The sequence below is a fragment of the Vulpes lagopus genome, chromosome 11, assembly GCF_018345385.1.
Source record: "Vulpes lagopus strain Blue_001 chromosome 11, ASM1834538v1, whole genome shotgun sequence".
Classification (NCBI taxonomy): domain Eukaryota; kingdom Metazoa; phylum Chordata; class Mammalia; order Carnivora; family Canidae; genus Vulpes; species Vulpes lagopus.
The window spans coordinates 71,249,467-71,268,124 of NC_054834.1; the positions used below are offsets into that span (position 1 = coordinate 71,249,467).

General features: G+C 55.8%; 1 protein-coding gene across 6 annotated transcripts in view; it reads left to right on the forward strand.

Moving 5' to 3' along the window:
* Positions 1–18,658, forward strand: part of SHANK2 (SH3 and multiple ankyrin repeat domains 2) — a 509,567-nt gene that overhangs the window by 236,543 nt on the left and 254,366 nt on the right. For all 6 annotated transcript variants that reach the window (XM_041774022.1, XM_041774021.1, XM_041774024.1 and 3 more), the window contains 2 exons: positions 8,134–8,303; positions 14,253–14,366. In XM_041774022.1, the coding sequence (XP_041629956.1) occupies positions 8,134–8,303; positions 14,253–14,366 (284 nt within the window). The remainder of the gene's footprint in view (positions 1–8,133; positions 8,304–14,252; positions 14,367–18,658) is intronic.

Below are 18,658 nucleotides of genomic sequence, written 5' to 3' on the forward strand. Positions count from 1 at the left end.
AGAGGAGCAGGGACTGGTTTCCGCAGTGAGAACTCAGTGCAATGGCTGATCCCTTCCTGTGCCTGTGATGACCCAGAGAGAGTAGGGTGGGCTGCAGCTCACAGTGGGGGCAGGGCAGGGGTACAGTCAGGGTCAGGGGGGCACTGCCAGGCCCAGGCCCAGGCTCAGAGTCGGGGTGGTTCTCTGGCTGGCCTGCTGCTGCCTGACCTGGGGAGCTAATGGCAGGTCACCAGGATGTCAGGAGTAGGGATCAAGGAACAGTGGGACTCCTGGGTTTACATTTGTCACCTGGTGGGGAGGTAGGGCCAGGCCAGGGGGACCCACCCTGGGGGAGCAGGTGCATCTTGGCTGCTGACGAATCAATCTCATGGCACTTCACGAGTGACCCCTCACCTGGCGCTCTCTCTCCTTCCATGTTTGGGAACATTCAGACTCTGCTCTCTCATTGGTTGCACAAGGTCTTGTATTACCAGTCTCCTGTGTGCTGGGTACTCACCATGCGGAAGCGAATGCTATGTCCCCAACCAAAAGTGAGGATAGGAGGGGTGGGAGCTCCCAGGGTTGGTGTAGTTGAGGACACGGAGCCACAGGCACCCCCAACAGAGCCCCCAGAGCTCCGTAGGGCATGTGGGGGGGGTTCCATAGAGAAGCAAAGATTCCAAAGTGAGGAAGGAGGTGGGCTGGCTGGACATCAGGGTGGGGGCAAGGGGTCCCGTGTGACTGGAGCAGACAGTGGGAAGTATGAGCCAGGAGACACAGAGCTGTTACCCATCACTCAGGAGTGCCTGGTGTTTTCCCCATCCCCACCTTCTTCTTGGAGCCAGGGGTGGTCTTGGGCTTGCAAATGGGCAGAAACCCAACTCCAGTGGCCTGGGTCTCCATGGGGAGTGTTGGAGCAACTGCACGAAGCTGGTGCTTGGTGCCTCTCAGTTGTCCAGTCCACAAACGTCCTGGCTCATGCTGGTGCCCCAGCTAGTGTCACTGCGGCCAGTGGGAGGGGACATCCTGATGACCATCCATCCCCAGATCTCTTCTCATGACCCCATGGGGGCGGGGAGCTGTGGAGTGTGAGGTGCTATTTCTGGAGTAACAGAAGCAGGGCAGAGCCCAGAGTCCATGCTGGGGCCATAGTGCACAGAGCAGTGGGCGCTGTGGCTTCATGCCCATCTTCCTGGCTCCAGGGCAGAGAGAGGGATGATGCTGACAGTACTGGGGGTGAGGTAGGGTCTGAGCTTTAACACTGAAGAGACAACAGTCTGCGAATGACAAGATCTTGGGAGCTCTTGGGTTGGGCGTGCTACCCTCCTCACCAGAGCACCAAGCTGGCAACACTGTCCTCCCACCCATCCCGAGTGAGCCAGGAACCTGGGGACAGCCCAATTTTAGTAGGTCCCCAGGTCTGGCAGGTTCCTGCCTACCCAGAATAGCTAGGAAATGGCTCAGTTCACTCATCCACGTCACCCCACAACCAGCCACCAATTTTCTGATATTGAGAATTCAGTGATTTAGCTCTCATACCAAAACAACGTGGTTGGAATTCCATCTGGCTGTTCTTGGATGGAACACAAGGGAAATGTTGACAGTTTGGGGTAGGGAACTTCAGACCATCCTCACTGTGCTGGCAGGATGGAGGTGCCCCAGCATGGCCCCCTGTGCTTCCTTTCCCGAGAGGGGTTGGCACTCCCAACCCTGAGCCATGGTGGGGTGCTGGCTCCTGGTGCTATGGGACACAGTGCATAAAACAGGACATTGTGAGGATAAGACACCTTCCCTCTCAGGGCTTGTCACTGCATGGAGCAGGGAGCCCACAGGGAGCCCTGGGCTAGAGTCAAGGAGCCAGGATATGAGATCAGCTCTGTATCTCTGTCTGGATCACTCTTTGTGGAACCTCCATCTTCTCATCTATAAAATGGGGCTTTGGGGAGGCTCAAATTAACATGGAATGAGAAGATGCTTTAGCTGTTGTGGGGGATTGCACATCACTGCTGGTGCTTAGAACCATGCATGCACTCTGGTCTACAGGAGCTAATTTTCTCCTGTTCTTTGGCAAAGCCTTTCCAGGCATGGATTGATGGGTTAGGGAACTGACCATCTGCAAAATGTCTCAAGAAACACAGCTCCCCAGATTGGAGCTGTGTTCACTTTGACTTCTCTGCCCAGTGACACACACTCTGGTGCCAGCTGGAAACAGCTGGCTCACACAGGCAGCCTGTTACCCGTTCCAGTAAAAGCAAGGACTGGCAATGGTGCTAATGTTCACTTAACACCTGCGAAGTGTAGTTCCTGTTGACTCATTCTCCAGTCACTATGGATCGTCCCCTCTTAAAAGATGGAGAAATAGGCTGCAAGAGGTTAATTCACTTGTCTAACATCTGTAGTAAGTGGTTAGCTGGGCATCTGGTGGGGTCCTTGTGAAATTTGGGTGAATAAGTGAATATGAAGTTTGGATAAGTGGTAAAATTAATAGATGGATAGATGGACAGATGGATGGATAAATGGAAAGATGAATAAATAGATGTGGGTAAGCAGGTGGATGAGGCTAGATGGGTGGATGGATGGATGGATGGATATCTGGATGTGGGTGGATAGATGGATAAATGTAGGATGGGAAAATGGATAGATGAATGGATGGATAAGAGTAGATGATTGAGTGGATGGGTGGATAGGTTGATGGGTGGATGGGTGGATGGTTAGGTGGATGGATGTATAGGTGGGTGGGTGCGTTAATGAATGGATGGATGGGTGAATGGAGCAGTAGATGGATAGATACCATCACCCCCATACAAAGTTAAGCTAAAAATAGAAAATGGACATGAAACCATATATAATAGTTTTAGGAGGACATACAAGGTTCTCAGCATATAGACAAGGTCATGAGTGTATAACTCTGTTCTGTGACCAAGGAACAAGCAAGCATATGTGGTATGTGGTGTGTGCGAGTGTATGCACACGTGTGAGGGGGGAGGTGCTTCGCCAGGTGCTTTAACTGTTCTCTCTTTTCATAGCTCATTCCTCTCCTTCCTGTCATCATAACTTTGGGTAGAAGAAGCTGTGCTCTAACCCAACTTTTCAACCCAGTTGAAATATCAACAGCACGTCCTTCCTCCTCTCCTTCTCCATCCCTTCTATCCATTCATCCTTTCTATATAACCATCCATCCATCCACCCCTTCTTCACCCACCCATGCTTCACTCCGTTCTCCAATCCACCCAGCCACCCACCTACCCATCCAACTTTTCCTTCATGCATCCAACAGATGGTGAATGAGCACCTGGTTTGTGTCAAGCACTGTTAGGTACTTGGGATAAAGCCTCAAACAACACAGCCTTCGAGGAGCTTGTATTCAAGTCGGGGATGGGGAGTGAAAGCCAATGAAGAAAAAGGGTCTACAAATCCTACTATAAACTCCCTTTTCCCCAGGATCCCAAAGTGTGGCTCAGGTGACGCTCTCTCCCCAAGTCCCAGAGTGATGACACATCACGGTCCCTCAACCTGCTGGCTGCACATGGGGGGGAAGTGCCGGCCCCCCAAGGTCCACAGCACGGAGGGAAGGGCGCTGATGTGCTAAGTCCACAAGCACCGCAAGGCTAAGGTGGTAAATACCGTCGGGCATTCGAATCAGGCCCAGGTTAATCAATCCTGCTGCTCACCCTTTTAACGTTCCAGCCCTGCTGTGGGAATGTCCCGTTTAACAGCAGCTCTGCTTGTGGCCTTTGTTTCCACCCAAAAATAAATAGGTACCAAGCCTACTAATGGTTTTCCTCTCCAACTGGCCTTTCAAAATGGGTTGTGAAGGACTAATGCTTTAAGAATATCTGAACACGAGATCTCAATGGCTCTGATGCCTCAAAAGCGTGCTAAGATGGAAATTTCTGTTTTCCTGCACCGCGTACCACATTGAAAACAGGCTCCAGAGCTGGAGGTGGTACAGTCGTGCCTTCTAAGAAAACACTCCCAGCCCAACCTGCCCCTGAGCTCACGTCCAAACATCTGAGGATTTCAACCAACATTCTCATCAATGGTCTTATTGGATGGAAAGCAGGCTTTTGAGATGGCAACTGGTGTTTAAGGAGGAGCCTGGGCAGATGCCCGTTCCGGGAGTGTCTGCACCCAGGCGCCGTTTCTACATTGTCAACTCAGCTCCAGAGCTCGGGGGCAGGGGTGCCAGTCGTGGATGCCTACAGCTGGGTGCAAGGCATGGGCCACACCCCATGGTGACCCAGTAGGTGGAGACCCAAAGCAAAAAGGTCTGTGAGTGGCAACACAGGTGCAGTCAGCTGAGGGCCTGCTGTGTGCTGGGCATGGGATTCCTGGCAGGGAACAAGCCGGATGTGGTCCCCGTCCTTATCTTAAAATCAGATAATAAAATAAGCACGTGTAATAGATCATTACATGAATGATCTATTCTGGAAGAGAATCATGATCAACAGGCAGCCGTGGCCACAAAGAACTGGCCAGAGTCCAGTTTGGATGAAGGGACATGAGTAGAGCTGAAATTCAGAGAGGAGCTTGGGGAGAGCAGGAGATGAAGTGGGGCGCTGGGTGGAGCCTGTCATGCAGGGTCTCACAGGCCAAGAGTCTGGCCTCGATGCTAACCCCACTGTCGGGCCAGGATGTGTTCCTGGCAAGGACCCAGTGGTGCTTCCTCAGGGAAACCTTTTCAGAGGTGGTCCCTGGGACCATGGCCCTCCCACAGCACAGGGGGACACAGCACAGGTGGCAGTCCTGTCGCCCCGTCCCCAGGAGAGGGCGCTGTGGGAGGACAGCCCGGAGACCTCTCTAAGTAGGGGAGGAGGGCCCGTCAGGGACCCCACTGGAGCTCCCTCTCACACCCTCACCCTGGCTCACTCCAAAGAGCAGGTGCTGGGAGCTGGCATTCAGGAAAGCCGAGGCCAGATGAGCATCTCCCTATGTGAACCACAGATGGGAAATGGGAGCGTGTAGCCCAGAGTGGTCTGAACCCTCCTCAGTGCGCCTGATGGGAGGTGGGGTCCCCGGGGAAGAGACTCCCCACCTGGATTCTCCAAGACCCTGCAGGAGGCATGGTGGCTCTGCATCGGGTCCCAAGCATTCCAATGCTGCCCAAACCGGAACCAATTCAGGAGAGAAAGGGGCAGCGGGTGGGGACCTGCTTTCTGGGAAGAATCCAGAACAGGGGGAGAAAGCCAGGGAGGAGTACCTGCAGGCAGCTCTTCACCTCTATCCCCTCATATCCTCCTGCAGCCCCAGCTTGGGGTCCTACCCCGCCATCACACACTGTAGACATGGCCCGTGCATCAAGGACTATTCCACCACTGAGGACCCTGGTGTGTAGTATCTTTTCCAAGCCCGCTCCTTGCTGCCTACCCCAAGCCTCTTTTACTTTGTGTGGGTCCAGGTGGAGTGGCCCCAGGGCCAGTTTGTCTATTGCAGAGAAACTGGGTCCCCTTGGTCCTCAAGACCCACTTCCCCTGCCTAGAAGTCAAAGAGGAGCACCGCACCCCCATGCCCAACCCACTACTCTCCTCTTAGCTCTCAATCCTGGGCCAAACCAGCCCTGAGTTTGGCTTAAATGAGGGGTAGATTGAATGAATGAATCATCCCTGAGCATAGGCAGGTGCCACAGGAGGCTGGCGGTGTCCTCTCAGGTGGGAACCTGGCGGGCTGTTCTGCTTTTCCTGCCTTCTTTCCCACGACAGGCAGGTGACCCAGACTGCCCTTCCTCTCTGTGAGTCCACTGGCTTGCCAGGATGTTACCTTAGACCACAGCGGTCACACAGCATGCCTCTTGCAGATGTCACCTGCTCCAGATGTCATCCTGGCTTGCCTGAAGATGCATGACATCCATCCCAGGGAACATCTGGCTCTTTGGGACGAGGCCCAAAGTGGATTTTCTTGTCTGTGCACATCAATTTGTAGCTTCTGGGCAAGGAGGTAATGTAGGGCCACTAAGCAAGGCCACCTGTGACCTCCATCTGTGGCTTAAACGTGGTTGTAGAAGTCTCTGGGGGGGAGGAAGAGCAGAGCATGAGGACAGAAGATGACCTCTCTCTTTTGGAGCCCAAGTGGGTACCCAGAAAATCTCATGTGACCAGACCAGTGTCCTGCCCACCCAGTGTCCTATGTGCATTAGGGTGGGCTCTGGCCCCTGGGGTCAGGTCAGTGTTTGTCCACATCATGCTTGTAGAGGTCAGGGTAGACATGGCGCGTGTCATGGCCTCCAGCTCCACATGTGTAGACACAGGCCCTCCTGGCTAACTCCCACAATCATGACAGCGAACTGGAAAGTGGGAGGTACACAACATGGCACCGTCACACTCTGTGAGCTTGTCCAAGCCCAGGCAACAGCAGGTATCATTTACCGAGGGTACAGATATGGGTAGAGCATGGGACAAAAGGAACACGGAGCGTTCACATCAACTCCCATGAGCGAGTGGTTGTGTCAGCTTCCGAAATCCTCCCTACAGGCCTGTTCCGAAGCAGCCCCTGCCCACAGGTGAAAACTTCTTCCTCACAGAAACCTCAAGGGCCCATCCGCAGACTCCCAGGCCACAGTATCTGCGGTCGAGAGGAGAGCCTTACTTGGGGACCCTACCCTCCATGGTCATGAGTTTCCGACTCGAGCAGGCCCCTCCTGAGACCCAGGTGTCATTCCCCAGATTGAAATCCATGCCCAGAGCCATCCAGGTACTTTCTCTGCAGCTCCCAACACAGGAAGACAAGCCAGCATGACACCCGGGACTGTCCCTGGTTAGGACGAGGGTGGGCGTGCTCTCTTTCCCCTGCCCAGACATGGCGGGCTCTGGTCACCTGTCACAATGGTGCAGGGACATCCTCATGGAAACCGCGTGACCCCTTTGTGAATGTGCCCTGGCGCACGCATAGCCCTTGTAGGGCCGGCTGGGGTGTGTCTTGGACCTTGGCCTGAGGACATTTGCTCTTTGTGAAATAACGTAAAACAAGAAGGTGGACCCACTTCTGGTGAGAAGTTAGCAAGGCCAGGGCAGCTGGGGCAGCCACTCCTGTGATCACCAGACCTCTTCACGATGGTGCAATTTTCTCACCCAGAGGAGCTGGGAGGCACAGCGGAGCCAGTAAAATGCCAGAGACCCAGGGTATGCCCCCAATTTCTGCATCACTGGGGTCTTTTTTAAAGATTAATAGATTTATTAGAGAGAGAATACACACAGGTCTGCAGGTGCACGGGGAAGAGAGGCAGAGGGGAGAGAGTCCTAGGCAGGCTCCTTGCTCAGCACGGAGCCCAACGCGGGGCTCCATGCCAGGACCCTGAGATCACCACCTGAGCTGAAACCAAGAGTCAGACGTTTGACCCACTGAGCCACCCAGGAGCCCACTGATTTTTATTTTTCTAAGAGTTGTGCTAAAGTACACATAACATACAATTATAAATTTGACCGTGTTTGAGCACACAGTTCTGTGTTACTAAAGCACATTCACACTGTTGTGCAGCCATCCCCACCATCCATCTCCAGTACTGTCCATCATCCCAGAGGCTCCATCCTCCAGAGACATGGACCCTGTCCCTCCCCCTGTGACCACCGTCCACTCTCTGTCCCCAGGAGACACTGACCCCAGCCCTCCCCCGGCCCTGTGACCACCGTACACCGTCCTACTTAGGAATGTGGCTCCAGGTTTCTGCCATCAGTGGAATCACACCAGGAACACCTACCTCCCTTGGCTGACTGGCTTCTTTCACTGAGTTGATGTCCTCAGGATTCATCCATGTTGTGGCAGGTGTCAGAATGTCCTTCTCTTTAAGGCTGGATCGTAGTCCACTGTGGGGATGGACCACACTGTGTTTATCCGTTTGTCCTTGGCCGGATCCTTGGGTCATGTCCGTCTCGGCTGTTGGGAGCAGTGCTGCTGTGGACAGCGTGTGCGAACGTGTTGGAGACTCTGCTCTATCTGTTCTCTGGGGAGGGCTCCCAGAAGTGAGGTGCTGGAGCTCCCTGAGTCTCTTATCCCCGGACGCTGTCCCCACGCATCTTCATGTCTTACCCCGTCTGGAATCAGGGACTCCCACGGGGTCTGCTCACAGCCCAGCGTGGTGGGGTGGGGTGGGCTGCGGGCCGGGGTGTGACGTGCCCCGTCTCAGGATGTGACCCTCTCCCTCTGTCTGCCCCTCCCTTTCAGGCCGGCTTTCCCGCCTGGCGCCAGCAGGGATGCGCTGTCGGCCTTCGAGTACCCGGAGCCCAAGCGGAAGTTGTACAGCGCGGTGCCAGGAAGGCTCTTCGTCGTCGTCAAGCCATACCACCCTCAGGTCGACGGCGAGATCCCCCTTCACCGTGGTGACAGGGTCAAAGGTCAGTGTCCACCCTGCTTCTGGGGCCAGGGCCCCAGTTGACCAGCCCTGTTGGGGTGTTGGCGTCTGAGGCACTGCTTCCCAGGGCCCCTGAGGGACACCCGGAGCCCAGGCAGGCAGAACTGGGAGCAGACTGGGCTTGGCAGCCATCGCCGTGTCTTCTAGGGAAGGAGCACACCCATCTGGAATGAGAGTCCATCGCGGAAAGTGCGGGGGAGAGAGGCGGAGCTCCTTTATCCCCAGGAAGGCATGGAGGGCCCCTGGAAGAAGTGACACGGGGAGGGCACCTCGCACAGGTCGGATCTGAGCCTGTCTTGTTGGGAGTCGGGAAGGGAGTCTGGGTGGACCGTCCAGCACAGCCTGGAGCCTGCAGCGTTCCTGGGACGGAGGTCCACTGGGTCGGATGGAAGGGTTCCCAAAGCAGAACCCTGGGAAATGTGCTTGAAAAGCTTTGAAGGGCTCTCTGCGCACCAGGCCACGGAGCTAGACTTTGTTCCCAGGGTCCTGGGGAGCCAGCGGTGGTTTCTGAGCAGGGAGTTCAGGGATGCAAGGCCGTTAGGGAAGATGGGTATAGGTAGGGCATGTACAGGAGGTATGCCGGGGTGTAGCCTGGCCCTGTGGTGTTGAGGCCCTGCGAGGACACAGGAGAGCCCCAGGCGTGGGCTGCAGGTGGCATGGGGGCATCTGAACCCACCAGCTAGGGCAAGAAAGGGTGCAGCACGCGTGACCGGCCATGCAAGGGCCCTGTCCCCAGAGGACAGGTTTCCAGAAAATGCATGGCAGGCGATGAATGGTATGCCCCTTCAAGGTCGGCAGGCCAGGGCCACATGCCGCCTGCCCCACCTTGTCACCACCCGGCCTGGGCTGGTGTGTAACCCAGCGCTCTTCCCTGTGCCCCGTGCTACCCTGCTGGGCTTTGCAAGTTTCTGATGACAGGTGGAGCCCTGTTCTCTCCTGGCTCCTCTTGGTCGTCCAGCCGCACGCATACTTGGCCATCTGGTAGCATGCGCCAGTCCCAGGGGCTCTGTTCCTGTTCTTTCTGGTGTTTGTCTTCACCTTAGATCACCTCTATCGATCTATTTCCAATACTCTTTCCTGCACAATGTTCCCTTCACTTATTAAGTCCATTTTGCAAATGTTTTAATTTCAGAAGTCATGTGTTTATTTATTTTTAAAAAGATTTTATTTATTTGTTCATGAGAGACACAGAGAGGCAGAAACACAGGCAGAGGAAGAAGCAGACTCCACGCAGGGAGCCCGATGTGGGACTCGATCCCGGGACTCCAAGATCACGCCCTGAGCTGAAGGCAGGCACTCAACCACTGAGCCACCCAGGGATCCGAGAAGTCACGTGTTTAAACTCTTAAGAGTTTCCATGTTTTTTTTTTTTTTTTTTTAATCATTTCTTTTTTTGGTTAGACTTCCCACCTGTCTGTTGTGGTTTCTTGCTCCCTGAGAGCCTGTGCCGGGCTAGGTCTCTGGCATGTGGGGTCAGCACACCGAGGCCCCCGTCTGCTAGCCTACTGTCAGGGCCAACTTGGGCTGGGCTTGTTCATTTTTCTCCCCTCTTGTGAGAACAGGCTCTATCCTCCTGGGTCTTCATGTGTCTGGTGATCCTCTATTGCATCCTGGACATTGGGCAAGTTAGGTTGTGGCCATCCTGGCCTCGGTTAGTTTTCTTCCATTTTGGTGGGTTGCCTGGGTGACAGTTCCGGGCCAGCTGAGATCTGGAGTCCAGCTGAGCTGCTCCGTGTCTGCTCTAGAGGCACACGGTCCATGAGGGACGTGGTGAAGCTGTCTGCTGGCCCCTCTCGGCCTCCTTCCCCCTGTGGGGACACCCTCCAGGGTACATGTGTTCCCGACTTTGTCCTTCAAACTGCTCAGACTGATGGTCTTCCCTGAAGGCCCCTCCCTCCACCGGCAGCCCTGCTTTGTGGACCAAGTGCAGGTTCCAGGCCATGGACAGGAGTTCTCCGCTCCACCTCCCCTCTTGCAGGCCAGCAGGCATCCCACCAGGCCTGTCCGCCCCTCCGCACATTCCGGCCCGTTTCCCACTGCACTCAGGGTTCACAGCTGCCTTCCCTGGTGTCCGGCGGGGCCATGCCCATCACACCTATAAGCAGAAGCCCCCGTGCTGTCCCTATTTTACTGCGATATTCTTGTCAACTTTCAAATCATAAACATCCAAGTTATAAATGTAGACATTCCTATGACCTGCAACTTTAATTTTAGCCCCAGAATGCATCACAGGGTAGGCTTTCTCCCCTGTGTGTGAGCGGTTTCCAGGTGTCCCCGCGACAAGGACGCTGCCTCTGCAGACGGGTTGGCTGGCGGCTCCGCCCTGGCCCTCACACAGGGCCCCAGGCAGCCGGCGACAGAAATGTGTTGCTGAGTGCCTGGGGCCCCCGGGCTGCTGTCTGTGCTTGTGCTGCCGCTGCGGCCATGCATCTTCCTGGCGCATCCCCTGTGCCACGGCTGTGGAGGGCGTGCTGGAGGTGCCCCGGGGACACCCGGCTCCTGGCAGAGCTGAGGGGCCAGGCCACCTTCCCCCAGCCCCCCAGGAGACCCACCTCTAGGAACAGCCACTATTCTGAGAAAGCTGGGAAGGGCAGGCCCCCCCAGACCTGCTGCATCCAGTAGCTCTTGAATGAGTACCACTGGGTAGTGACGCGCGGTCAGCCCAAGCCCAGGGAGGCCAATGGCTTATGTGAAGTCAGAGGCCCACCCTGTGGCCCCCAACATACCACCTGGGGCTCCCCGCGTGGCCCAACTCTGAAATGGGCTAAGTCTCGGCCCACAGCCCTGGACTTTGATTCCTTGGAGGCCCACTGTGCCCTGTACCCCCAGGCCCACGAGGGGCTTCAGGCCAGCCTGGCAGGTGCCTGAGGAGCCTGCCTAGTGACACTGGCCGGTCACTTCATATGTGAGAGCTCCATGTCAGTGATAGTAACAGAGGAGTGGAAACCATCAGTGAGCCCCTACTGTTTACTGTGCAGACTCCTGGGTGTGTCATATATGGTTTTACGTGTGACCTTCGTAGAAACTGTGGGCCAAAGGCATCAGTTTGCTCAGGTGTCACAAAGTCTCTTAGTCTGGGCAGCTTGAATGACAGGATTCACCGTCCGCCAGTCCTGGAGGCCAACACCCGAGGTCCAGGTGTGGGCAGGCATGTCCTCCTGGAGCCTCTCTGTGTGTGTGTGGACAGCCGTGCTCTCCCTGGGTCCTCACGGGGTCGTCTCTCCATGTGTGTCTGTGTCCTGATGCCCTCTTCCTGTAGGGACCCCAGTCACACTGGATCAGGACCTCCTTGGTGACCTCATGTTACCTTAATCACCTCTTCAAAGACCTGATCTCCAAGTAGAACCCTATTCCGAGGTGCTCAGGGTCAGGGCTCCAACACAGGAATTTGGGCCATAATTCGGCCCGAGCACCTGTCTTGCAGATGCAATACCTGTGGTGAAGAACTCCCAGTCTCCCACAGCTGATTACGGGGTGCTTGGGGCTACAGATCTAGTTGGTCTGGACCCCGAGCCCACACTGGTCCCACCTCTCCCTGCTTTGTCCCAACTGCTCCCTCTGTATTCCGGGACTGCAGGGAGCTGGGCCTGTCTCCCACCGAGAGCAGAAATGATGGAGGCCAGCTCCCCAACTTGCACCTCAAAGGATGGCTGCAAAGGGCTTCTGTCCTGAAGACTGCCGGGTGGGCCATGCAGGCCACTGGCAGTTGCCGTCCAGCCCATTACACTGGCCAGCGTCCCCTTCCTCCTGGCTGTGCTATGCAGCCCCTGGCATCCTGGCTGCCTGGCCAGTGGCTCTTGGAGACAAGCAGCTGGCGGCGAGCTAGGGGAATTGTCTCCCCTGGACCTCATAGGGTGCACAACAGAAGCAAAAGGCCTGGGTTCCTGGCTGGTAGGGGCAGGAAATCTAGCAGGATTTCTGGGGAGACCGAGCTCACCTCTTCCAGGGGAGTGGAGTCCTGGCTGCAGGCAGGAAGGCCCTGGGGTCCTGCCAATAACCACCAGCTCCCTGGGTGGGCCCTGACTCTCTCTGGGCACTCAGGTAGGGTCCTTCCTCAGTGACCGAGATAGGGATGGGGCGGAGCTTGGCACAGGGGGTGGGGCCTTCTGCAGTGACCGTCCAGCCCAAGCCTGGTGACTGCACAGCTCATCCAGCCACCAGCAGCTACTGGGTTCCCACGTACAAGGCAGGGCCGTGTGTCTCTCGAGGGGAGAGGCCTGGCATAGCGGCCAGTTAGTGGACAGCTGGACCTCTCCGACCGCTTTGCCTCAGCTGTGGCCTCAGCAAGTGTGTGGGCTTGTAGAGGGCGAGATCATCCGTGCAGAATGTCTACTTCTCAGGGCCTTTAATCAGCAATTTATGGGTAAGCCCAACCTAGCTCCCCCTTCTCTCCCAAGGAACACCCTTTCTCACCTGGTCACAGGTGTGCCCTGAGCAGAGGGGCAGACAAAAACCCAAGCATGCAAGCCCAGATGTGTAGCCAGTGGCCCCGGCATACATGGCTGCAGGACTTGCTCGCAGCTCCTTAAGGGCAGAGGGGGCCTATCCTGCTGACAGCCTAATATATCCCAGACGGGACCCAGAGTCCTCCCCGCACCCCCTCCTGTGCACCCCTGCTCCTCCCACCTGTGCCAAGAGGACCACCAGCTAGCGCTCACTCACGAGGCACAGAGGGTGTCCTCGGGCCCTCCCTGGCCTCTTCCCGGCATCCGGGGCATGTCCTCCTGTGTCCCCCTCTCCTCACAGAGCTGAAACTGCCCCAGCATGCAGGGCCTCTCAGCCTTTCCTCTCCTCCGCTGGTCTTAGAATAACAAGAACTTGCTCAGAAGTGTCACCTGGTACCCATTACACACGAAACTGTAGTGTGTCTTCTCTGACTCCCTGGTGGGCCGCCTGGAGAGAAGCCGTGAGCAGGGACAGAGCTCCACACGGAGCTGCATGCCTCTGCCTCACACATGGAAGCTCTGAATAGTACCGAGCTCCAACACATGAGGGAACCGGAAGCTTTCCTGCATGTCCCATAGATGAGGTGTGACCCAGACGTGTGGCTTTGGCCTGTCCAGCATACGGGCGGGTACCCAGCCTCCTTTTGTTGCAAGGCAGTGCTCCATCCGAGATGACCCTCTCAGATCCGAATTCTTTTGGGGAAACTAAGGTGCATCCTTGCCACCTGGGCTCCTTGGAGTCTAAGGGGCAACAGCAGTTTTTGGAGGAAATACTGCCAGCCGTGCTTGAAACTCCCTGTCTTCACATTTTTACTCTGCAGTGTCCCTCCGCCCCATAGACAGGCTGCCACCCTTCTCTCTCGGGGGATTGGCAAGCCCCTGTCCCGTGCCAGCACCTGAGTGATCTATAGGCCCTTCACCGGTAGGTTGACTCACCAAAGGCACAGGGCTCCAGCTGCTGGCCTCTCTCCAGGGCTCCTGGCCACAGACTGTGGGCTCAGCAGATAGCCTCTCACTAAGGACAGTGCAGACCCCTTGGATGACCCCTTCCCCAGCTTGGAGGAGGCAGACATGACCTCATCGTTCCTTCTGTCCATAGAGGTGACCTGTCCCCCACTTGTAGACACTTGACATAATTGACGGTGGGGACTTAGGGTTCCCCTCTCCTGTCTCAGCCGAGACACCAAGAGAGGGGCAAAGTAGTCGCATGGCTTGTGGTGTCAGAGAAAGATGCCAGGACGCCAGCACTTGCATTGTAAGGAGAGAAGGGACCCGGTGATTCTGGTGTCCACGCCCTGGGCACTGTCCTCTCCGAGGGACACTGTACCAGGTCTGCTTGTCCACAGCTGAAGGAAGCGTGGACAGCGGCAGATGGCCCAGAGCCTCTCGCTGTGCAGGCTTGGTGGACAGTGCCGGGCCTGCTCTCCTCACGCTCAACCCCAGACCCCATGAGCCCGCCCGCTAACAGCTTCCCTTCTTCTCTCTAGTGCTGAGCATCGGTGAAGGAGGCTTCTGGGAAGGCAGTGCCCGCGGCCACATCGGGTGGTTCCCGGCCGAGTGCGTGGAGGAGGTGCAGTGCAGGCCCAAGGACAGCCAGGCAGGTAAGGCGGAGAGGCGAGCCTCGCGTCTCCATGTCCTCCGGGCCCGGTGTGCCTGGCTGCAGAGAGTCCATGCTTCAAAGCAAGGACTTCTTTCTCTCTGTCATCGAAACAGGTTGATTCAGTTCCTCTGGGTCTTATCCAAACCAGAAATAGGTTGCAAGACGGTGCGGAAGCTTTTAGTTAAGGGGCTGCTCAGTACACGTTCCAGAAAACTCGGATCATTCGTTCTAGCCATCAGAAAGGGCCTCTTGTGGGCCGATTAAATCTGGAAGCCTGGTTATCAATCGCCCATCGTGATGTCATACATGAGGTCATCAGAGGGCCTTCCCGTGCCCTCCCTCCAAACCACACAGTTCGATGTGTCGATGAACACTGCTCAGAAGAGGTTGGTGTTCGCGAAGGAAAATCATTTCGGCGTCTCTCAGAACTCCAAATATAGCCTTTGCTGAAAACCGCTTTAAAGTTGATTGCCAAAAGAGTGAATTGATTAAAATGTTAAGAGGAGATCATTTATACAAAATGGCACTGAGAGGAAATAGGGTGCCTGGGGAAAAGCGAAGCACTAACTGTCCTCCACGAGGAACCGGGTCGGTGTGTGCTCTCTGCCAGCGTTGGGTAGGACCCCAGACAGGAGGTGCCCACGTCTGGAGCGGCCACGCTCACTTGCAGCCCGTGGCTTTGCTGCATCTGCCTGTGCGGACTGGTGGCCCCATGGCCCCGTGGTCAGGTCTGCCAGGGTCAGCACCGCTGGGAGATGAGGTGTCGTGAAGACACGTGCTCTGGAAAGCATGGTGGTGTCTCCCAGTCGGCTGGGTACCCCCCACCCCCCCACACCGCTGACTTTGCAGACTCTTTATCAGGGATGCTCAGCTGGTTCCCTTTCTGAGAACTTGATTTCAGAGGGGTGTCAGTTTGTGCTAAGCTTCCCACTGTTCAATCTCGGCTCAGCTTCAAACACCAGAGGAAACCATGACGTTCCTTGTATGGTAGGGGCGTTGAGGTAAGAGACGTCGTAAACTTAGGTTTGAAAGGGAAGGTTGGAATGTGCTCCTCTGGGGAAGGCGGCTGAGCAGGTCAGTGGGCAGCCCGTAGGTGGAAGCGTGCTTTCCTGAGTGTGGCGATGCATATCCTGAGCTCCTGGTACAAGCGGGACCTGCTGGCCCGCAGTGCCTGCCTGGCCCACCCGCATCCTCATCCTCCGTCCTCCTGATGGGGAGGGAAATCCCGCCATCCCTGCCTCCCTCCCCTGCTATATGGCTTCAGTGCCCCTGGCTTCCTGACACACACTCTTTCCTTAGAAAGACTCAGGCACATGGGTACCAGGCGTTGCTGGCATTGTCATGCCTGGCTGCGGCAGCCCAGGGTGACTTCATGCATGGGTCACCTGGGCCTTCCTGCTCCCTGCATCCTCCAGAAAGTCCTGGCTTACTGGAGAGAGGTAGCAAAAGGCAGGAGCACTTGGCCCCCCTCCTCCCCTCTCCCGCTGCGGGCCCTCCCCACCCACCTGCCAGCGCTTCCCCACTTACCCAGGGAAGACCTCCAGGCAGCAGGTGGGCACAGTCCATCTCATCCAGGCTGATGGTCCCCTCTGGAGGGGCTTCCCGGGGGCAGCGGCTTGAGTGTGTTTATCCTGGGGAAGCCGCCGGCTGTGTCAGACATTCCTAGAAGGATCTCCTTGCTCCTGCAACACTGCAGGATGGTGTCCTTTTCATAAAGTTGGAGTCTGCTACCCAGGGTGGTGCTCAGCCCAGAGTTCAACACTCCCAGCCAGATCTGGGGGCTCCCCGTGCGTCCTAGGGGACGTGGGAACAGGCAGGCCAGTCCCTGACCCCAAGCGACTGTGCCAGGCCCTAGAACATGGCACACTGTGTGATCACCCTGCGCACGTTTCCCGAGTTCCTCCTGGCCCCTGGCAGCTCGCGGGGCCTGAGCCCGAGACAGCATAGTTTCGTGCTGCCCGTAAGGATCTTGGGAGCTGGAGTTACTTGTGCTGTAACAAATGGCCACAAAATCGGTGGCTTCAACCTCACAAATTCATTATATTGTGGTCCTGAAATCAGGACCCTGGTGTGGGTCTCATGGGTCCCAGTGTCGGCAGGGCTGTGGTCCTTTCTGGAAGCTCTTTTCTCCAGGTTTTGGATGCTACAACATGCTAGGCTAGTGGCCCTTGTGGCCAACGTCGGAGTGGGGGCTGGGTCTGTTATGCTGCATTTCTTGGAGTGCCTCCTGCCCCTTCCCCACATGTTAGGATGCGTGTGTCAGGCTGGGCCGCCTGGATAAGCCGGGTAAAGGTGGGCTGATTTACCACCTTATTTCCTTTTTCTGTGTGAGGTGCTGGGCATTAAGATGTGGGTACCTTTTGGGGGGGCTACCCTCCCTCCACCAGAGATGGTAAATTATGAACACAATAGCTCTGCTATGACTTAGGCTGCGGGTCAGAGGAGGTGGCATCCATGTGACCCATGCTAGTGGGCAGTGGGGGGATGCAGGGAGCAGACCTGGAGCTGGATTTTAGGGTGAGAGACGTTCTGGCCTGGCTCCCAGGCTCTGCTTGCCTTGGGCATCCTCAGATTGTGACTTAGTACCATGGGGCCGTATTTACAGATCCTTTGTAGAGGTATGACTTACATGCGGTAAAATGCACCCATTGTGAGCACAGTTCAGTGTGCATTTTGGCAAAATGTGGTTTCATTCATCCTGGGGACATTGCTGGGTGTGTGCCTGCAAAGTCACAGGGCAGGAGGAGTGCATTTCATTTTGTAGGAAGCATCCATTCGGCAATCCCGGGAGCTCTGCTGGTGTGTGGGGACTCTAGCAGCCCCTGTCCTGGCCGATGTCTGCTGTCACCAGTCTCTTAAGGGGTAGCCACCCTGTGGGTATGGCCGGTGTCGCCCTGTGGGCGTCACCTGTGGGCGTCACCTGCATGCTTCTGAGGAGGATCATCGTGCGTGGCTTCCATGTGGTCAGTGGCTTTCAGAGTATCTGGGCACATCTTTATCCATCTTTAGTTGGGCTGCTTCTCTTGCTGCTCCTGATTTTGGGGGTTCCCGGTGCACTCTGTTGTCAGCCCTTTGTCGGCTACAGGTTACAGCTACTTTCCCGAGTCTTGTGACTTGACTTTCTGTTTTCCAACTGCATCTTGAATGAGTAGAAAGTTTAAAAAAAATTTTTTAAGATTTTATTTTATTTATTCATGAGAGACATAGAGAGAGAGGCAGAGACACCAGGCAGAGGGAGAAGCAGGCTCCCCCCTGAGTAGGGATCCTGAAGCAGGACTCGAACCCAGGACCCCGGATCATGCCCTGAGCCAAAGGCAGACACTCAACCACTGAGCCACCCAGGCGTCCCAGTTTTTAAAGTTTTAAATAAATTTCCAGTTATTACCTATTTGTTTTCATGATCAGCACTTTTTGTAGAGCACATCCCCCCCCCCCATTTTTAAATGTCAGAAGTTGGCAGACCTAGAATATGCATAGAATCCAGAGATGGTACAAAATCCATTCCACGCATTTCCATCCAGGAAGCTCGCTCTGCGCAAAGTCAGCCTGGTGTGGGCCTCGCAAACTCCCTCTCTCTGGGGAGCCCCAGGTCTCTACATCACAAAGTGAGTATTTAGCCGGCAAATCTCACTCTTGTGCATTAAATGAAATAGGTGAATGATTCAAGATGCTCACAGCACACAGAAGGCAGCTCGGGGCACTGCTAAGTGATTTTCCATCACCTAGTGACAAACGTTAGGGGCCACGGGCAGCCGGCAGTTGAATGAGATGGTGGCCCCGGGGTCACAAGTGGGTTTGCTGATGACATGGTTCACTCAGTGGCATGGAGAGGTTGGGAGCTGTGTCTTCAGTGCTGGAAACCCTTGCTCTTTGAAACTTGGTTCTCATGTCTTAGGACCATGTGTTTTTGGCGACGTCACAGTTTCCAATAGGCTTTCCTTCCTGGGGCCATCCTCTTCGATTTACACACAAATGCCCCCACCTCAGCACCCAGGAGTGCACCAGGCTGGGCTGTGACCTGCTCTTTGGAACTCCTAACACTGTGCACGGTGCCACCCTTCCTGTTGGAGTGATGGACATGGTGATTCCGGGATTATGTGCGTGTCCCTCCCTTGTGCTCCTAGCATGCAGGCCTCTTAAGGATAGAGACTTTCCAGCCAGATGTGTTAGTTGGGGTGAGGTCAGCTGCTGTAACAAATAAGCCCATAACTTCAGCAGCTTCATGCCAGCTACGTGTCTTTTCCGTCCTGCTGTGACTTCACTATTTTCAAGGGCCTTAGGGGCCTCTGGCTC